This window comes from Synchiropus splendidus, chromosome 6 (genome assembly GCF_027744825.2).
Source record: "Synchiropus splendidus isolate RoL2022-P1 chromosome 6, RoL_Sspl_1.0, whole genome shotgun sequence".
NCBI classification, from domain to species: Eukaryota; Metazoa; Chordata; class Actinopteri; order Syngnathiformes; family Callionymidae; genus Synchiropus; species Synchiropus splendidus.
The window spans coordinates 18,373,269-18,394,702 of record NC_071339.1 but is presented as its reverse complement, the minus strand read 5'-3'; the positions used below and the strand labels follow the sequence as shown (position 1 = coordinate 18,394,702).

General features: G+C 41.8%; 1 protein-coding gene across 1 annotated transcript in view; it reads left to right on the top strand.

Moving 5' to 3' along the window:
* iars1 (isoleucyl-tRNA synthetase 1) overlaps positions 1-21,434 on the top strand; it is a 32,100-nt gene extending 10,666 nt beyond the window's left edge. The window contains exons 13-34 of the mRNA XM_053867105.1: positions 427-525; positions 2,941-3,067; positions 5,355-5,428; positions 5,581-5,775; positions 6,584-6,670; positions 6,940-7,023; positions 8,187-8,331; positions 8,735-8,855; positions 8,922-9,013; positions 9,192-9,269; positions 9,699-9,820; positions 10,935-11,037; positions 11,230-11,313; positions 11,790-11,964; positions 13,896-14,008; positions 14,548-14,643; positions 16,464-16,640; positions 16,779-16,899; positions 17,221-17,346; positions 17,431-17,574; positions 19,151-19,303; positions 20,650-21,434. Coding sequence (XP_053723080.1) covers positions 427-525; positions 2,941-3,067; positions 5,355-5,428; positions 5,581-5,775; positions 6,584-6,670; positions 6,940-7,023; positions 8,187-8,331; positions 8,735-8,855; positions 8,922-9,013; positions 9,192-9,269; positions 9,699-9,820; positions 10,935-11,037; positions 11,230-11,313; positions 11,790-11,964; positions 13,896-14,008; positions 14,548-14,643; positions 16,464-16,640; positions 16,779-16,899; positions 17,221-17,346; positions 17,431-17,574; positions 19,151-19,303; positions 20,650-20,732 — 2,599 coding nt within the window. The 3' untranslated portion in view covers positions 20,733-21,434. The remainder of the gene's footprint in view (positions 1-426; positions 526-2,940; positions 3,068-5,354; positions 5,429-5,580; positions 5,776-6,583; positions 6,671-6,939; positions 7,024-8,186; positions 8,332-8,734; positions 8,856-8,921; positions 9,014-9,191; positions 9,270-9,698; positions 9,821-10,934; positions 11,038-11,229; positions 11,314-11,789; positions 11,965-13,895; positions 14,009-14,547; positions 14,644-16,463; positions 16,641-16,778; positions 16,900-17,220; positions 17,347-17,430; positions 17,575-19,150; positions 19,304-20,649) is intronic.

Genomic DNA, 21,434 nt, shown 5'->3' with positions numbered 1-21,434 from the left:
GACGGTCCTAAAAGCAGAGCGATTGTTTTAATTAGCCCTTTGCACCTCTCAGCAAGAATCTCACTGTACCACTGTTGAGGAGGGCAGAGTTACAGCACTCATTTAAACCTGGAATGTATTGTCCGCACTCTGGATTTATTTGGGAAATTGACTTTTTATCACAGATGGGCATTGCACTAGCCTTGTCATAAACTATACCAAACAATTCCCCTTCTGAATAGAAACACAAAACCATTAGAGTTTGAGAATGTGACAGGGACGTTTGCCGCCCACAATGTTACCTACATAAGCCATGAGTGACACTTCTTGGAGGCTTTTATTAGTTGGTTGTGCGATATGTCACCGTCTCCCTTTACAGTCTCCCTTAGTGAAAAGGGAAAAAATTACCCTCAAGATTATTGACTGTTTCTCTCAATTGTATTCCAGGTCAGACACACCGTTGATCTACAAAGCTGTTCCTAGCTGGTTTGTCAGAGTGGAGCACATGGTGGATAAACTACTGGACAACAATGGAAAATGCTACTGGTAATTGTTCTTTTGGATCTATTACGTTGAACTTAAATCTATCTAAATTTCAATTAATTTTCCCATCAACGCCCCTTATTGATGTCTCTGTGAATGCATGTCTCATGTGACGCTGCACATGGTTAAAAACATTTGATGCGAATCTATGTGAAAAATGTGAATCCGAATGTCAGTATGTGAAGTGAAGTATGGTCAGCAGGAAGGCATCGCTCTCCTGTGAGCCACAGCAGCAGCCTCTGGTAATAGGACTGTCAAGCTGAGATGAATGGCTCACTATAGGCAAGTAGCAATGAACAACAGCTTTTTTTGTCTTAAAGACAAAAGTGTTGAAGGAGTGGGCCGTTAATGTGTTTTGTGGGTTACATTATCATTGTGTGTGCGTCAGTTCATGTCATCAATCTCTGCTATCCGTATTGCCTTTCCAAATGGTAAATGGTGAACCTCAAATGAACCAGAATTGGCCTGTCTTCCACACCAAGCGTGTTCTCCAATGAGAGCGCGAGGTTGGCTCCTCCCACTTGGCATTTAGTATCCTGTAAAATCAGCTGGTAATATTACCACCATCGTTGGTCGAGTGATTTAGAACATGTCTTACTAAAGCTAGTCCGATCTGCATAGTACTGATGACAGGAAATGCAGTTGACATCATATATTTACTGTTAAACTGTCTGTAATAAGCTCTCTTCTGGGAAATATGAGTCAGTACTGTCGCAGGGTTGACAAACCCATGTTCAGATAGCAGGAAGACCCTTTCATTCCGTACCTGGTTTATGGGCAGAAGGCTGCCCCCGGCCTCTTGCAGACCCTTGCCTATATTAATGTGGCCCTCGTGAGGTCGGAGCAAAAGAACAACTACGATCTGAATTCTACATAAACCACATTCTTTCATTTCATTATTGAATTCCTCAATTTGATTCTTTTGTGAGTAATACTCAATTTAACAGCATTTTATGTCCCTAAAAATAATACTAGACATTGATATTGATGAAGATACCTTGTAATAGGGTGTCATTTTTAAGTCTTCTTTAGATGTTTTTTGCAGAGTAATGTTTAAATACAATATACCTAATCAGTTCACATATTTTAAGCTTATAATGTCATGGCATGAAGACACGTTTTATCCTGTTTAAATCACAACTTTTAAGTTTAACTGAAGATTATTTTTCTAATGTCCCTCTGTCTTGTGGTGTGACAAATGTTCATTACTGGAAAGATTGTGGTCCCATAGGAAATTGAGTTGCCCACCCCTGACCTGGGTGATTCCCGTTTCAGTGACTTGATTCGCCACCTGCGCCTTGAATTTGACACATGCCGGACTTACTTGATAGCCGGTCAAGATGTTTCTGGTCAGTACATGACCTTTTTTGTGGCAATGGAATATCTGAAAGTAGGGGGACCAGTCGTTCTCCATGCTGCTGCTGTTGTTAAATTCTAAACTAGCAGTGTTTTTTTTTTTTTGTTTTTGCTTGTGAAAATACAGTTGCAACAGAGAAGATGACGTCATTTAAAACCAATGTATCTGATGCAAGATGCTAATTATTTTCTGCTTCAAACTTGTTTTATTTACTTACTTTTTGAGTGGAATGCACTTTTGTCTCTTTGAGACTGTAATCCCAAGATCAAAGTCTGAATGGAGCTCTGCCAGCTGACTCCCTCCTGTAAAAGTTAATTTAAACCGGAAGCCTTCGAAACTCCCCTGAAGGCTTGGTCCTTAATGCGGTGTTCCCCAACTGCGTTCTCATCCTGTCTCATTATTCAAATGGGGTTCAATGGATGTGAACTAAATTACAGGGAGTGCAAATCAGATATATTGCTCTAGATGTTTGTCAAAGTGAATTAAAGCCAAATGAAGGGTTCTCGTGGCAGATTTGTAAAACTGTACGCTCATCCACGCCGCGGAAGAGACGACTCTGACGATGATGACTCTGACACCGCAGTGATTTTAAATGGTCCGGATAGCGAACCCTCTGCTTTTCCCTCGCTGTCTTCTAGTTTCAATTGACATTTCACTCAGCCCCACTCTCCCCCGACAGTTAATGTTGCCACTCAAGTGTTCCCATTGAGATTTGATCGTGTGCAATTAGCAAAAATGGCAGGATCAAATTGTGCTATTCACACCAGAATTGTCAGGCCAGAGATGAATGCATTATGAATTACCGTCAGGAAAATGGAGAGGCAGAATTTACAATGGCTCATCAGCGGTTCATTCTGCTTCACTGATGTAGGCAGTGAATTGTTGTTTCTAATTTGGATTTAGTGATGGAAGGTAATCACAGATATATAATCGTAAATGTTTTTTTGGGGTTTTTTTTTTGTTTGTTTTTTGTTTTCAGACGTTGGAAAAACAATTGATCAAATAACTACTGATTCAGCTCATATCAGACCACTGCTCTTATTTGTTCTTTACTTCTGCAGGGTTCCTGAGTTTGTGCGTGAGAAGCGCTTTGGGAACTGGCTGAGAGATGCACGTGACTGGGCAATTTCAAGGAACAGATATTGGGGCACTCCGATCCCTCTTTGGGTCAGCGATGACTTTGAGGAAGTGAGTTGTGCATTTTGCAAGTTGCTTTTTCATAACATTTTCAAAGACATCTTTCCAGACTCGCAGAAAACACTGACAACAAAGCGCCTCTTACCTTGAGAAACCTGTGAATTATTTCTGGGCCGAGTTCACAAAAATGCTTTTTAAATTCTGCTTTTCTCTGCTGAACTTTCTACGTTGCACTTTTCTTCCCACTTGTTACTAAGACTAGAACTTTAACGCTTTAATTAATTTGAGAAAATAAAATGTTAACTGATGTAAATCGCTCTGATTAATCATCAATAAATATGTTCAATCACATATTCCCTGCGCACCACTTTATATAATGTGATGTCACAAATAGGGCTGCTCCGATCGATCGGTCACCGATCATGATCGGCCGATTTCAGTGTGATCGGTGAATGCAGATCACTACCTGTCATTGCCGATCTCATGTCACAGTTGCTGATGAAGCCCCGCTGGTTGTGATGTGTCCGCTCTTCCCTACTCGCTGCTCACTCAGCAACAGCATGTCTGCTGTGGAGTTTCTTTCAGTCTGTCATGTAAAGTTTACATTCTGCAGCACATGCACGGGAAACTTCTGTACTGGGAAGCGCCTTGAAATTCAATACGCCATTTAAAGTGCCAGCACTTGAAGGAGCACAGAGAGTTTTCTGGGCTCATGAAAGTGAGGCCGCTGGTTCCTCAGCAGCAGCTGGTTCCTGACGCTTAGCTACACCCGCGGGTCCCAGCGTGACATTCAGGATGATAAGAAATAATTTCACAGAGCTAGATGACCAGACTTTCTCGGGTGTCCTTTACGCGGAAACGGAAACGACCAGATCCGTCGCCGTTTTGGAGTCCAGTGCAGTGTTCGCCACCTGAATCTGAAACTTTTAAAATAAATGCAGATTTCATAAATGCAGTGCTCTCTCTCTCAGAGTCCCGCTACAGTATGTAAATACTTCACGGACACAGCACAGTCTCTAGAGATTCACCTGCAACGTCTCGCATCATATTTAATGCTTTTCAGTTGTCCTTTTGACCGAATACTTATATATAAAAAAAAAGTGTCTGAATTAAAATGATTTAAAGTTCATCATGTACACAGAAGGTCCCATCATTTTGATTACAAGTTCATTGTTAATCCATGTGATCGTATCAAAATCCTGATCAGCGCAACCTTAGTCATAACCAAAACATCCATGACAATGGAGACTCCATTGAATGTCATTACATTACGCTGGTTGGTGGAAAATTGAAGCTTAAAAAACTTCATGACAAAAAATGTTCAGCGCAACAAAGACTCCCCTCAGCATTTCCACCCAGATATTAAAGCACGTGTAATGTATGCAGATTCAAATCATATTTGATCATTCTATTAGTCAATATTTAAATGTGATTCATTATTAAACCTCTAAATACATTATTTTTAGAGTCAATACCCACCTTTACTTCTAATCCTTTCTTTTAAAATTATTTGCAGCTGTTTCAATTAACTAAGCTGGATATGTGTTTAACAAACATTAGGTTAATTATTTGGTTTTGCTTGTATGGCACCACAGACAGTTCTAAAATGCCACTTGTATCTGGTTGAGCTCTTATTTAGGTTACACCACCACAGTGATGGGTTGACCTGCTGTGCTAACCAGCAGCTACAAGTATACACACCAGACATCTTCTTTGTCGTCAGTGCTTGTCAAGATGAGCGTTACTTTGTGTTGACTGAACTGAGTCAAGAGGAATTGGGTTGTTTCAGCGTTTGATGAATGACGCGCCGAAACGGGGACAGATAGCGACCTGCTTGCTGGAAATAGCTTTGTCACTGTTTCCAGATCTTACTCCCCCATGGCTCTCCTCCACGCCCCGCAGCACCAAGCCAAGCCTTCCACTCTGGCTTTCAGTTGTGTTTCATTGAGTTCCATTAGTATTTTTTGTTGGTGTTTGACTCTTCAATTTTGACGTTATCAAGGCCATTGTTTTCTGGTGCTGCTTTGGAAGTGGAATAGATCTTACTGGTTTACTATTCAAGAGAATAAATTGCTCTTCTCTTCTTTCGAAAATACAATCACCGAGGTCTAACTGTTTCAGTCGAGTCGCGTTTACACATTTCCTGTGTAAATGAATAGCTTTAAATAGAGACTTCTGTGAAATCCATTCTTTGATAATCACTGTGTCCCAAACTAGTTTGATTAAACTGATTGAATTACTATCCTCGCTGGGGAAGCACTGCAAAGGAATCAGGTGTCGGTCGTGGCACTCAAAAGATTGAAATCGCTCTGAAATATCTTGATGTATTCACCGTCAGGTGGTGTGTATTGGATCCATTGATGAGCTGGAGGAACTATCTGGAGTCAAGGTTACAGACCTGCATCGTGAGAAGTGAGTCAGCATTGCATCCAAAAAAATAAAGTATCATTCAGTGTCTACTCTTGTATTCTTTCTTCAGACACAGCCATGAGTCGAAAAAAAATCTTTTATTGTCCTATTTCCGTCACACAAATGAGATTTAAAGTTTTCTATCTCTATTCCAGCATTGACGGCCTGACCATTCCCTCCCGCTGTGGCAAAGGAGTCCTGCGAAGGATCACGGAGGTGTTCGACTGCTGGTTTGAGAGTGGCAACATGCCTTACGCCCAAGCCCACTACCCTTTTGAGAACAGGAAGGAGTTCGAGGACACCTTCCCTGCTGACTTCATCGCTGAAGGCATTGACCAGACCAGAGGATGGTGAGCAGAGAAATCAGAGTTGGATGAATAAGTAGAACTGGGTCTGAGTTATTCTTATGTAGGTTTAAACATAGAGACTAACATAGTCGATCAATTACAACTTTGTTTATTATATTTCTTGTTGCGATATGTAGTGATTAGACAGTTTTGCTCTGAGGTGGAAGGAATAGTTTCAAATGTTACTTGAGTTAAAGTAAAATATATAAGAGCTCACTCTGGTAAAGGCAAACGTTACCCATGAGCTTTTGTATTTGTGTTATAGTTGAAAATTACAAAATATCAAGTGTAGCTACAAGAAAAAGCCACAGTATTCAACCTATTATTAGATTATTTGGTATGAGCTGCTGTCACTGCTGCATGAACTGTACATGCCGTTTCTCCTCAAGGGTCATTATTGATCACTTAAAATGATGTAGCGAAATTGAAGATATTTGACATCATATGTAGTGGAGTAAAAGTACCACCAAAAATAATTTACTGCAGTAAAGCACTGATACTCAAGAACTGCTCTTATGTACTGTAACTAAGTATTAGTACTTCATTATATTCCCCGGCGGGTTTTGTATGATATTGTGCACCAGTCTATCGACGTTCTGTGTGAAGAGTGCTGACTTGAGAAAACGATGGGTTTTTAAGCTTAACAGAGGTCAGTCAATGCTGCTCGATTATGGATCATGGTGTTGAAAATATTCTTGTCAGGTCCTTTTTCATGGTTTATACCATCAGTATGGTGCTGTGTGAACATGAACGGTTTTGTTTGATATCAATGACTGCATTTCTACTGATGATTTTGTTCATCCTTGTGCAGGTTCTACACCCTCCTGGTGCTCTCCACAGCTCTGTTTGGAAAACCACCATTCAAGAATGTCATCGTCAACGGTTTGGTACTCGCTAGGTAACTCAATATTGGATTTTCAAGCTTTGCTTTCCTTCCGTTTACTCGACATAGTTTTTGATCAGCATGCAAATATTGTAGCCGCAACAGATACTCTTTGATTGGCATTCTTATCCTGAGCCCTGAGGTCTAAACACTGTACTTGTAGGCCTGTTGACCTGGAAGGGCTCCAGTCTGAATAACAAGTGCATGGGTTTTAACATGCAGTTCTTTGCATGCGTTCATGCATGCGTGTACATTAATGCCGCTGCCTGTGATTACTCCTAAAGCGATGGACAGAAGATGAGCAAGCGCAAGAAGAACTACCCGGATCCTGGCGTGATCGTGCAGAACTATGGAGCTGATGCCCTCAGGTCAGATCTGCTAATCGATGTTGGGGTTGTGTCTTTCTGAAGGCCAAGGCTGCTCATGCCCGGATTTCTGTCTGTGTGTGTGTGTGCGCGTGCAAACGTACCTAAAGCTTTTTCTAACAATTTGCCAGGCGTGATCTCAGAAGAGGAATACTGTCTTATTGTTGAGCAATATCTGTGAGGATGGGAGTGGGGTGTTTTTTATTATTATGCTAATCTCTGCAGTTAAAAAAGGAAAATTTGTTAGTATAATTGTATTAATAGCATGGATCCTTCTCTGCTACTTTAGCTTGGTTATTATATAGAGATATGAAGCTCTGTATATTGCAAACCCTTGCTTCACTTCTCTCCCAGTTCGACAAAAAATTGTTAGAAAAGGATGCCAATTTGTTTTCAAATATCTCATTGCAAAGTCGAAAGATTCTCATGAAAACCTATTTCCTATGTGTGAGAGTTGACTTATAAAGAATGAAGTCTTGATTTGAATGATTCTCCCTTGTTTAAATAACAGTCACACATGCGTTTAGGAGCAGACACACATGCTTCCGATCCATGCATTCTAACATTGGCCTGGAGCTCTATCAGTGCCAACATATGGCCTAATGAATTAAGCACCACGTAGTTGCACCATATGTTCTTTTTTTTCTTCCTCGTATGAAGACTTACTGTGGAGATGAAGCCTACTAAGCGCTGTAGGCTTCATCTTCACATCTTTATCGTCCACGCTCCAGCGAGACCTCTTTGTCACGAGAAAGTGAAAGTCAAATGCAAATAACTGTCTTCAGTGAAAAAGTTGAATGGAAAATCATTTTTAATATCTTCGTATGCTTTGAATAAAAATAAGGCATATAGGCATATATACATTTCTATGCTGCTGCTGTTTTATTATAGAAGTCCCAAATTAGTGGCATTTGCAAGGAAAAACATAGCAGATAACAACTAAAATGAAAGGCGTAATGGCTTATTTACAATCCAGAAACAGATTGGCTTGAAAATTTCAGCTTTAAAAAATAAATTAAAACCTATGAAAAATGATAAAAATGTATGTAGTCAAACATCTGTTGCTGAGTGTTTTTGTGCTACAAAATGCTGAAATTGATCGTAAGTGCTTGCTTTATGCTACACTACATTTATCTCACCACTCACTGTCTGTCTGTCTCCTGTAGGCTCTATCTCATCAACTCTCCGGTGGTGAGAGCTGAAAACCTGCGCTTCAAAGAGGAAGGTGTGCGAGATGTGTTGAAGGACGTCTTCCTGCCGTGGTATAATGCCTATCGCTTCCTGATACAGAATGTGCAAAGACTGCAGAAGGTATTTCACGTCTGTCACTGTTGCTATTATAGCGCGCGGTGGCTTTTGATACATGAATTAGTCATTATCCGATACTTTTTGATGAGCTTGCCACACTACTGAAGCGCCACGATTTAGTGGAGGCACCATAGCTTCTTCAGTTCATGCGAGAAATGCAACAATAGTTTGCGTTGAAAGGATACAGTGAATCCAGCTTTGTGAATATAGTGTTAATTATCAGATTCTGAATATAGAAACCAGGGGTTAAAGGATACAGTTTTGAGATTAACCTTTTCTCCCCTCAGATTCATATGGAAGTTTAACATCTAAAAATGTTAACAAAAGTGAACTCAAAATCATTTACCATCAATGTCTACATTGTTGTTTCCCGTCAGTCAAGTTTCTTCCTTGAATGTCACAATAGGAGGACGATATCCAGTTCCTGTACAATGAAAGTACATTAAAGCAGAGCGACAACATCATGGACAAATGGATCCAGTCATTCACTCAGTCCCTCATCCAGTTCTTCAGGGCTGAAATGGACGGTAAGGGTGTAGCAGCACCATCAAGGCATGTGGGTGCTCCTTATTGACAAATGCATATCCTTGCAGCGTACCGCTTGTACACTGTTGTTCCACGTTTGGTGAAGTTTGTGGACATGCTCACCAACTGGTACGTGCGGACCAACAGGCGCCGTCTTAAGGTGGGATTTCATAACAGTGGTCAATTGATTCTGCGTTGTGTACCCCACTTTGTTTCCTTGATGTTCTTTTACTGTAAAAGTTGGACCATGGTGTGCCTGTGTCAACCTTGAGTTTATCTTGTGTGAAATGCATCAGACACTTGTGCGTTAATGTAGTTATGTTTGTGTGGACTTGCAGGGAGAAAGTGGCACTGAGGACTGCCTGTGGGCGCTCGAAACCCTCTTTAGTGTTCTGTTCTCCATGTGCAGGCTGATGGTGAGTCATACCGACGCTTCCTGCAAGTGTATATGCGGACAAGCGAGAATGTATGAGAGGAAATTTTCTTCTTGTCAGATTAGTGCGTGCAAAACAAATGTGTTCCGGTGAAAATTGCAGCTGCTCGCTTTTGAATTATGCATGATTAGTAGGAGTTTTTGTCATAATGTTTGCATGTGAGGCAGGTCAATACGCGCCCCCCTATGGCATAAATTACCAATATATGAGATCGAAGAACTTCACTAAGTAACCACACGCATGCACAATTATGTTTGAACTTGTGTGTCAACCAATTGTTCTCGCTTCTTGTGGATTCTCAAGCCGTCCCTGACATTAGGAGACCTTCAGTATCAGAAAATGTAAATGAAACTCACTGCAGAGCTTCAGATTACATCTCCCTCTCATATCTGTTTTGCTTTTCCTCCTCAGGCTCCATTTACTCCCTTCATTACAGAGATGATGTACCAAAACCTCCGTCACCTCATCGACCCAGCTTCTGTGGAGGAGAAGGACACTGGAAGCATTCATTATCTCATGCTGCCCCAAGTCAGGTGAGAGATGTCACAGAGATGCACTCTGAAAGTGTGTGAATGTCAGCGGCGCATCGAACATAGAGGCGAAATTATAATGAGGCTAGTTTAGCAATGGAAGTTCATACGCGTTGTTAGAAGATGCAGCGCTTGGTGCTGTAAATGAAGACATGAAGTAGGCAGGCGGTTCAGGTGGAGGATGGTTTTCAGTAGCAGTCACTAACTGGAACTGTTCTCAAACTGCTATCCTAATGTTTCCTGTGAGCCGCCACATTGCATTGATGTGCTGAGGGGAAAGACATTTCTCATTCCTGTGATCCGATGTTTTACATGATTACAAATCGCTTTGAATTCATGCAAAAGCAGTGGCCCAAGGGCTCATCATGCCACTTCAGCGGCGCTCTTCTCCGCTCCTTTATTAACCGCCTGTCTTGTCTGTCCAATGAGAGCGCTTAATATGTTCTCAAAGGTCATCTACCAATCAGGTGGTCAGACTAGTTGAGCCTCAATCGGCTCTTTACGTGATTGGCTGTGCCAAGCGCTCCCTCATTCCTGATTCCATTTCTGCTTTGATGGAAAGGTGCCAGAGAGTAGGCTCCCTCTTCTTCCCCGGAAACCACTTAATACAGCGGTTATTTGTGATGATGTGTGCCTTTTTAACTCGAATTTCAATATAGATGTGCAACCCTCCGCATACCTCATTAGATGTTCCAGCCCTGAACTCTTGTGGTGTAGGCTCTGCTCCTTCACTGCTCAGGAGTGTGCTATTCATCTTCATTTTCCATTTTCCCCAGTTAAGGACCCATTCAAATTAAAAAAAAAATCCATTAACTAGGACGTGAGAACCTCTGCCTGATTCACTGTAATGACGCTTCTAGCATTTCTAAATTGCCCCTTGAAATCATACAGGGCTTCACTAAATAAGTCCCTGCAGGATTTTATGTAATCCTCTGCCCTTTTCATCTCTGCGTTTAAAAAGAAAAAAAAAATGTCTCCACTTCTTTATTGTTGCTTTATGATTCAACATTGTGACCAACACAGTTGTTAGCATGTCACCTCTGTTTTTCAAACAGATGCCAATCATGTTAAACGGATGTGGCAACTGATGTTTCTGTTTTGGTGTTTCAATTTTCAGGGAGGCTTTGATTGACAAGCGCATTGAAAGTGCTGTGTCACAGATGCAGTCAGTGATCGAGCTGGGTCGAGTCATTCGAGACAGAAAAACTCTCCCGGTGAAGGTAAGTCAGAAACGTGTTTCATTCTGTTTTCCTGCATCTGTCTATGAAATATATCTGAAACACCCAATGCATTTTATGCATCTTGGCTTTCTAATCTCACGTATTACTGGGTTAATATTTCAAGTCTATATTTGTGATTTCCCTGCAGGACTGCTTTCAGAAAGTAATTTTCGGAATGTTCTTTTCTTTCAGTACCCACTAAAGGAGGTGGTTGTCATTCACCAGGACCCAGAAGCTCTTAAAGACATCCAGTCTCTGCAGAAATATATTCTGGAGGTACTGTTTCAACAGAGTTTAATGTAGAAAAGCACTCTGTGTTCCACTTTGCAACTAATTTCCATGCCTGTTTTGTGTAATTATTATAATTTTTATTGTATTTCCATTGGTGGTATCAATATAATTTCATACATTGTTTACATTTGAAATATCATTGATATCAATGAGTTCAGTCAGAGTAGTTTGAGCTCTCCACCACAGAAGAAGACATGTAGATCCAGATGGCAATTTTGAACACCAAACAACTTTTCTTATTTCTTCCTATTGGCAACATTTAAACAAAAATACGGTATGTTTTTGAGTTGTTTAACATGACAAATAACTACTAACCATCATATGACCTCTGTGACAAAGGTAGTCACACAAAATGGCATTACAACTTGAAGTTCTACCTACAAGAGATCCTTGCTACACTTGAATACCAGCTGTCAGCTTCAGCAAACGTCATATCTATTTTGTTTCTAATGGAATTTCAGGAGCTAAATGTCCGACAACTGACACTATCAACGGACAAGGACAAGTATGGCATTCGCCTGAGAGCTGAACCGGACCACATGGTGCTGGGGAAGAAACTAAAAGCTGCCTTTAAATCCATCACAGCCTCCATCAAGGAGCTGACCAGCGAGCAGCTTGAGGCTTTCCAGAAATCAGGTAAGATGTCACTTGTACAGCATTTATTTCCACATCAGATTCAAGTTTCAAGTGTCTCTTTGACTGAGGAGCAGTCTGGATCTGTATTTTTGGTTATTTGAACCTACCTTGGTATGAGGTGTCGGTTCACTCACACCAGAGTCACCTCCATTCGTCATGTGGTGTTGCTTCATGTGCGTGCTACTCTACTTCCTGACAAGTAAAGGAATGTTTTATATAATACTTTAATGTCATGGTTCAGGTTCACCATGGCCAGAGATGGTGACGATCACAATGAGACACATTTGGAAAGGCTTTTTTAATTTTATTTAATTTTATTTAGTGTAGGAATGGTTGAAAATGCCAAGTTAAGTACTATTATTGTTATTATTTTTACTTGGTGCTCTCGTCAGCTCACTTGTGACCCCTCCAAAATAAAAATCTTTAAAACTTAGCTCCATTTATTCCTCAACTTCCTGCTAACTGTGTAAAAATAAGTTGACTCTGCCAAAAGGCACCGTTATGTCCAATTATACAGGCTGAGGTGAGACTCAGCCCAGCGTGGTCTCAGATTATGTCGTAGAAAATCCATTTTCCAACAAAACAAGTGGTGAATCAGTGAATCAAGAGCCTGCAGGTAGACAGCAGATGCTTTATCCCCACTATGGTACCTCTAACCCTCTCTAATAAGAGCTGGTATGGATCAGAGCAGCCCAAGGTTTCCTGTCTTTCCAATTACAGAAGGGGGTAGACCCAGAGTCTCCCGGGAGGGAAGCTGAGGTCAGCCAGACTGTGGGAACTCAACATCTATTCCAGTCGACTGTCAAGAGGAGTGATTGGGAAATAAAGTCGTGGAGCTGAACACTCCGATTCGATATTGTCGCCTACGTGCACCAAGTCCTCTCAAAATGGTTATGTAGTGTTTGAAGAATGAAGCATTCAGTTTGTCTGTTAAATCAAGTATCATTTATAACTACATTTATTTACAAACATTATTTATGACAACTCTGGTTTTTCATTTTTATTTTTCCTCCAGGGATATCATCAATCCTTTGCGCTTTTACAAGACTTATCAAGGGAAATGTGATTTTAATGCAGTTCCATTTTTTTAAATAATGGTTTGATAAATGAAAGAACTGTTTCGGGAAGCAGGAGTAGTGGGATTATTATTTTTTTTTTTTTAGAACGCATAATTTGACTTTCAATTCCCTAGCTTTATTTTTTTCCATTTCTCTGTAGTCATGTTTTGTGAATTAGTTGATGACAGACTAACCTTCCTCCCCTTCGGACATCGTCTGGACAATGTTGTAGTTTTTGACATGAGGAAATGCCACTAAAAGACCGCACTTCTTCATTGGTAGTTGTCTTTGTAGCCTTGATCTGTAGGATTCCTCTAAAACCGAGTTCCAATTAAAGCCAAAAGATTTTGACTTTCGCAGGTGATATAAGGAAAGGTTGACTTATTCACCTTTTGAATCTTTGATTCTAGGATTTTGACTTGTCTGGAAGGGCTGGCGGATAGCAAGAAGGAAAGAGGGGTGAGGAGTTATGAGGGACACTGTATATCAAAGCCAAAAAATGCAGGATTAGAGAGAGATCCAGTGTCTGTTTCACCCGGCCTTTGGGAACCTGCAGTAGGGAGTGAAAGAGAATCCTGGTCATGGTTTTCAGTCAGAGCACAGACATGGGTAATTGCTGCCAGAGGCAAGATTAAAAATATAAAGCTGAGTAGATTGCTTCGGCACTGTTGTTTTGAAAGTGCGATATTGGCTGAGAGTGCTGGGAGACCTCAATAAAGGTTTGATGAAATGCAGATTAAAGAATAAAGTGTCAATGAAGCACATTTTAATTACCACGTATGTGCAACAGAATCTTTAAACACTAGCTTAGACACTAATGTTTCACCATTGACAACAAGAGCCACTTTTATTCATTTATTTGTTTATCTTTAGGATCCATCATGGTTGACGGACATGAGCTTCACGAAGAAGATCTGAGGCTGATGTACACCTTCAACCAGAACGCCGGCTCTGCTGCTCAGTATGAAGCACACTCTGACGCACAGGTTGGTTTTGCAGCATATTTCAATGACATTGGTTGCTCACAAGCAAATTTTGGCTTGCTTTTTCCACTATCAAGAATGAAAACTAGTCCTGTGAGCCATTAGTTCAATTTTTCAACGTGCCATTCTCACTTACCTGAGACAGGTTTATACACTGAATCTCTCCGCAATATGACGCATAATAAAGCATGCAGCTTATGAGTGTAATATTTACTATCTCATCTTCAGTAACTTCCTGTGATATCAAAGTCTCTGCTCCACTGGGGTGATTTATCCTCCATAGAGTGCTTGCTCCTAGTGAAGTCTGGCTGCAGGGAATCAGGCTTAAGATAAGAAATACCCCTCTGGTACTCTCCTGAACTTTTGAATTAGATATCAAAGATGGGTGTGTGCCAAGATACTCTGCCGTCACTATCGCTGCATGTGTACATGTGGGAATATCGAGCTGCAAATGTGTATTAGTCATTCCTGCCATCACATTTTTGATTGAAGTTCCTTACTTTCTTGTCTCTTTGCTACATGTCATACTTGTTTTTGTCCAGGTCCTTGTCCTGCTGGATGTCTCACCAGATCAGTCTATGGTGGATGAAGGAGTCGCCAGAGAAGTCATCAACCGCATACAGAAACTACGCAAGAAGGTGGGGTACTCCATAAGGAATATGGAAGGTTGTGAGATCAGCTGTGACCCACTCGCACTGGGCTACTGAATTCTACAATCAAGTGTGTAATGGACGTCATGAGAAATAGTCGGAGGGTTTGTTCCGTTGCGTGTAAACACAGTCAGGCAGGACATCTGTGACACAGTTGTTTATTTAATTCTATAAATTCTCAGGTGATGACATTTGTTTCATAAAATCCTCATTGGACTTCTCTGTCAAATCGCTTCCACAAGCCCCATAAAAACGTCTTGCACTAGAGTAAAAATGGCAGATCAAGGGGACTCAAATAATTTGAAGGGATTTTTTCAAGAAGTAAGAGTGCGATTCGTCTAATGAGACATCTTCTTCACAGCATAGTGATGTGTGTGTTGGCACATCTGTCCACTTTTCTTTTAGCATTTTCAATAGTGTCAGTTACTCATGATCAATATGGGTTCTACTGTTTAGTAGTACAGTTGAAGTAGAAAAAAGACAAAAACAAAAAAAGCACAGCAAAAATCTTAAACCTCTGCCAAACAGCTTCGTCTTCTCCCATCCACAAAGTAGCCTTTAAAATAATCTTGGATCCAGACCGTGATCAACCTCACTCCCAAAATTGAGTCATTTGTGTCTTGTGCCATTTCACATATTTCCTGAAATTTCTATCTAAATCCATACATAACTTTCCAAGTTGTTTTGAACACTGAGGTAAAAATTCAGCTGAATTGTCTACTGAACTTTTTATGTTATAAAATGGTAAGAACTTTGAAGCATTCTACATATTTATAACAAACTTTCACTTTAATTGTTGCGTTTTACTGCCAGTTTAAGAGAGCAATGCGTGTTGCTAATGTGGGTAGGCCTGAGCAGCCTGGTGGTCTCTCTTACTGCCAGTGACAGCTGTGCATGGTTTGAATGACACAACTAAAATAACGTTGAACAAGACTCCCAAACTAGCCTTCTAATTAGAATAAAATCATTTTCTGACTCATTTTCTCACATAATAAATTCTAAATAAAGTGTTTAAGAGAGTGATCCATGTGTGCTAATCGTATGGTCTGCTGAGAGAAGTGAATATTTGTCATGTGATGCTCCGTCCCAGGATCCATTCGTCTGAACAAAACCTCATTTCCTTTGTGTTAAAGAGATTGTTTGTCTCATCACCCCATTTCATCTCTTGCTAATTTGTCCTGAGCAGTTTAAAAACAAATCTTTCCACTGCGCCGTCATTTAGAAGTTTCTCCATCATAAGGCTGGCTTAATGGAAGCTTAATTATAGTCTGTTGCCTCTCACACTTGGTCGGAACTTTGATGTCGTTTCGGGAGTAAAGACGGATTAGCCCCTGTTTTCATAAGAAACAAACAGATTTTCCGTCTCCCTGAAGCAGTGTGCGCTGGCTCAGACCCCGGCTGAATTCCTCGAGTTGTTTCAAACTGTTAGGAATTTTCCACCCTGGAGGACAGAATTGGTTTCCAATCACTCTTTGACATGTTTGAAGTGGATTGTAGGAGTCCACAGGCTTCAGGGTAGATGTGTGTGGGTATGAGTAATGTGCGTATCAATTACCTCACTCGAGTAGTACACACTACGCACTCTTACCTTTGTGGGTGGGTTTACTGCTTGACAGGGAGCAGTGATGAACGCTGCAGTATTGATTGAGTGAAGGGTAGGAGTGTGAGTGCAGTGGCTGGTGCTTCTCCGGATCAGGGTCATGGCACAGTAGAACACAACACAGCTGGCTTGCTCAGAAACTAACCATTTGTTGACTTGAATTCTTCCTGGTTCCAATGACAAGGTTTCTATTGACACTGTCTTCCAGGCCCATTTGGTTCCTTCCGATGAGATTACCGTGTACTACCGCTGTCAGCCAGAGGGGGAGTACTTGCACTCTGTCATCCAGGCTCACACTGACTTCATTCTGGCTACAACCAAGGCTCCGCTCTCCTGCTGCCCTGTGCCCAAGAGTGCTAGTGTCATCATTGAGGAGAAGACTCAGGTGAGATCTGAGATTTACTTAAGTCTAAAGTCGGTGTGAGACCACAACTCTATAAACGTTTCAGTTGCTCATTCACCGATCAGGCTTCATGTGGAGAGTCTAGATATCCTTAACCATTTCGTCTTCTGACCCTGACAGCTGAAGGGCTCAGACTTGGAGCTCACCATTGTGAAGGGTTCCTCTGCCCCTATGGCTCCTATAGATGGGCCAGCTTGTACCTATGTAAACCTGAGAGTGAAGGTCGACAGCAAAGAACAAGGTAACTTTATCACCATCAACCTTCATCCGGGCGACTTGTACGTTGTGGGGGGGTTGTTGTTATGTGAAATAACTAAATGATGGATGAATCAAATGAACGGCAGAACTCCAAATCTTACTTTATTTTTTTTAACAATGTCAATGGCATTATTTAAAAACAATAATGCTGCTGTTATTATTATACTTAGTGAGGTCCATGTATGTATTGTAGTTACCCGCCAAAAACACAACATGAGTTCAGTCTGCTGCAAATGCTTCCGTCTTTCTCTATTCATAAGTAACATTGTGTGGTCTGTTGCTCTGATGTCTTGACCCTGTCCAGATGGAATGGTTCTGCTTGAGAACCCAAAAGGTGATAATGGATTTGACGTGGACAAGCTCAAGAAAGTCTGCAGCACCATCTTCGGAACCAATAACGCCAAGCTCCATTTCTTCAGCGGCACCACAGGCGAGTGAAGCTCGTCCCTTTCATGCTAGTGATTTCAACTGTCAGTGCATTTGGGAGTGATGGAGGCTTTTTGTGTTGCTACAGAGTTGACAAACAAAATGGACATCCAGAGTTTAACTGGAAAAACTCTGACAGTAACGACAGGATGCAAACCTGAGTCGGCTCCCGCCTCCAACGGCCCACTTTGTCCCTACGTGAACCTGCTGCTCTGCAATGCAAAACCAGCTGGTGAGGAGTGTGCGCTTTCATTTAGAGGTGTTTGCGTCCATGAGCCTCAGTGGTTCTTTTCTTGCACTTCTTATACCGGGAAATCAAGTCATTTAAACCACACTTTAGCAACATCTCTGTCACACTGCACAGGGTTTCAGGGTTTTTTGAAACTGTGGCAGAGCAACCCAGGTCTCTGATGCCAAATGCACGACTTCTTTGAGGTTCTTTGAGGTTTCTTCGGGATTTTACCATTGAACGCTGAAAATTATGATGTGTGTATATATATATATATATATATATATATATATATATATATATATATATATATATATATATCTCCACCTCCAGTCCTGTATTTTGTTGTCGTTTCAATGCTTCCACTTTGTTTTAGTAAGTTTGATCGCATGACATTTCATCTTCAAAAAGATTGTTCTGAAGACACGGCGGCCCTCATTCAAGCTGAGGCTGTGCGCCACCATCGCTGACATGTAGCAGAAACCCTGCATCAGTTGAAGCATTTTGTTCAGTTAGTTCAGTTAGAGAACCACGGAATGAATTAACATTGCTAATTCTGATGTGCTTTAAACAGTGAAGCTGTCTCAGAGTTTACTCTCTGGCTACTTGAATAACCGGATGTTGAACGTCCATGGTGACGTCTGGCGAAGGTTGTTTATTTTGCTCAGCAAATGTTCAACACAAAAATGTTGAACCAGAGGTGAGGAAAGTTTGATATCTGACTAATGTTGTCCAGATGACGACCTTGTTTGAATGATGCACACTTACACACTGTTTGTATTTATCTTGCAGTACAACAGTATTTGGGAACATGGTTTTTGCGTGCAGGAGCAAAAGATTTCAGAGACAAAACTGATGCATTCAAATAAAGAGAACCAATCTTTTCAAAATAAAATGACACCGTCAGTGTGGCAACCTCGGAAACAGATCTGGACAGAGTGCGGCCCGGGGCCTTGTGTGGCCCTCTGCCACTATACATGTGGCTGTCATGAAGTCAGAATGGCTTTAATTGGTTATTGCTCTTTTTTTCCCCTTTTTATAAATATAACTTTTTTTTTTGTAAAATGGTCTCATATTTTTGTGTGTGACTCCTTTACACAGGCATTTACTACTGTGTTATTCACCTTTCTATAAATGTCTCTCTCCTGGTTTGGTGGCCCCTCAGGGTCCCTGTGATAATGTATCCACCCCCTCTAGCCCTTACCGCCCATCCCTTATGATTCTATACCGATCACTTGTGTAGCTCCCCGATTCGTCCTCCTGCTCGGGGTCTTACCTCCTGATAAATGGCATGAAATGTATGGCAGACAGTGGCCTTTCAGCAGAGTGCCTGCTGGTTGACATGCACCCACCCACACACCCACACCAACACACAAATAGAGTGGGGAAAATGTCACAAACACACACCTTGGCTCCGAATGTTGCTGCTTGACGAACATTTTTGGGTTATTGAGGCATATTATGTCTGGATTTCGTGTTCATAGTGCAACAACAGCCGTGTTGAGGTTTGGCGTCTCGCAATACCTCACCTCCATCACTGTATGGGTAACTAACCATGTCACACTCCTCTGTGGTCCAGAGTGCCAGTCTGGTGAAGTGGCCACTCTGCTGCTGAACAACCCGCTCGGCCAGAACGCTCTCGACCACTCCGGTGTCCTGTCGGAGGCTGCCAAGGTCTTTGGACTCCGGAGCAGACGGCTCAAGCTATTCCTGGACCAGGATCTCACCCAAGGTGAGGAGCGTGATGGACAATGGACATTAGATGTTTCACTTTGTTTCATTTTTATACTCTTGATAGCCGCTGATCGAGAATCGCCCGATCTCATTGCATATTCATCTCATTGTACATTTCCTTTTATAAGCCAAATCTTGATGTAATAATTATCTAAAATGTAAAAAAAAAAACGGACTCAAATATGCACTCAATACTTGCAGAGGGTCCAGATGCTTTCGCCGTCGTTCGTGCGGCTTTATGTGAAAATAAATAGAAAGGTAATGGAGGGCTTTCAGCAGAATTTTCAGTGTTTAAAGCAAGATGAGATTTCACAACATCGCTGAATCAAGAACCAATTTGGCAATGGTGTCGATCAAAAGCTGGATCCAGGCCAAACCATCCTGGAGCAGAGAGATGGGCAAAGCGTGACCCCAGGCGCCACTTCTGCCTCTATTCATCCTTGCGAGGTCAGAGTAAAACTACAACTTGTGTTTATTTTGGATTATTATTTCTATTTGTATTAAGTTCTATTCACCAATATACAGTATATACTGTAATCTCCGGTCTGTAAGCCACGACTTTTTTCTCGCAGTCTGAGCCCTGCAGCATGTATGGATTTTCACAGGCTGAAATCAGAGGCCATGAAATTGATGAAGTCAGAGGTTTTGTATTTACCCTGAAAGCCCTCAAAATGCACTGTTTTCACCCACGTATCCACAGCTCTGTCAATAGAGTTGATCTCCTGGCGGTCTTTAATCCAGAAGCAGCCGCTGAGACCGGCAGTGGTGTCGGAACTTTGGGCACGCGGGTGAGAACAGCGCATTTTGAGGGCTTTAATGTGAATAAAATATGTGAGACGCTGTCTCCAGCCAAAGTGTGTTTGGCTCAAAAGTCCGACGTGAACACAAGCGACTTGATCCCGTCTGGAAAGCTCTCCACAGGGGGTGAGCCTCTCGCCTCAGGCGACTCTGTGCTAGATGCCGGAAACTACGTGTACAGACATCATTCAACAACAACTTTGTAAACTGAACACTGAGGTGTGCAGCCGGGAGCTCAATGCTGGACCCTGTTTTCAAAACTAGTTTTGAAATGCATTTTTAAGCCTTATGTATAAACAAGACCTATTTTCCTCCTGCCCTCCTCCCCGACTCCCTCCTTGAGCCAGGCTGACTTTCGTGCTCAATTTTTATGTGGTTGTGCAAGACAGATCCGCATCTCTGCTGCCACCTTTTAACTACTTAAATGTAGCTATATATGACATCAATGTGATTTAAAACACTGAATATTGTCTGCCATCAATGTTCAGTGAATCACCACTCCAGTGTAAATGGGCGTCCATGCTGAATGTTGTGTTTGTCTTCCAGAGCTGCCTGCTGATGCTCCCGTGACGTCTCTCAACACCAAAACTCTCTTCATCGGAGTTTTCCCCACGACGGCCGAAGCGTAAATCCAGACACATTAGCCACTGATTCATGACGTGTTCTTCAAACGGCCTTCAACACGGCCTTTTTAACCGAGATACCCAACGTTACCTTCGCCCTTCTCCAGCTGTCGTGCGGGTCCAATCATCGAACCTCTGTTTATCCTGCAGTTTGTGCCGTAACCAGGTGACTGTGGAGAAGTATTTACTCAAGTGTTTGGATTCCCTCTCAGATATTTCAGAAGGGACTAGTTGTTTGAACACAACAGCTGAGCGGACCAGCTGGATGGATGTGTGAGGGAGAAGGTGTGATCAGCCAATCATGGCGACGCTAAACTGCCTGAAGGAGCATGAACCAAGAATCAACAACCATCATTGAGACAGCCGAGACTCCTGAGCGCAGTCGGACCTGACCAGCTGGCCCGCTCTTTTTATGCTAATGATAAAATGATGCATCTTATTCCTTTTGAGCTCAGCCAAGTCCGCAGTAATTATGTCGGGGGCTGGTCATCGGGAAGCCAATTTTCTCTTTTGTGCTCACACGCCTGTTTGAATTGAACAGAGGAACCAATTCTCTTAATCGCTTTGGAAGTCCCTCGACGCTTGTGAAGGAATTTGAAAGGTCAAATTGATTTTTGGGGCTGCTGTACCTCTGGGGCGGCAGGGTTCTGCCGTGGAAATGGTGTACTATTTTGAGTGACACGTGGAATAAATCTTTGGTGACTAAAA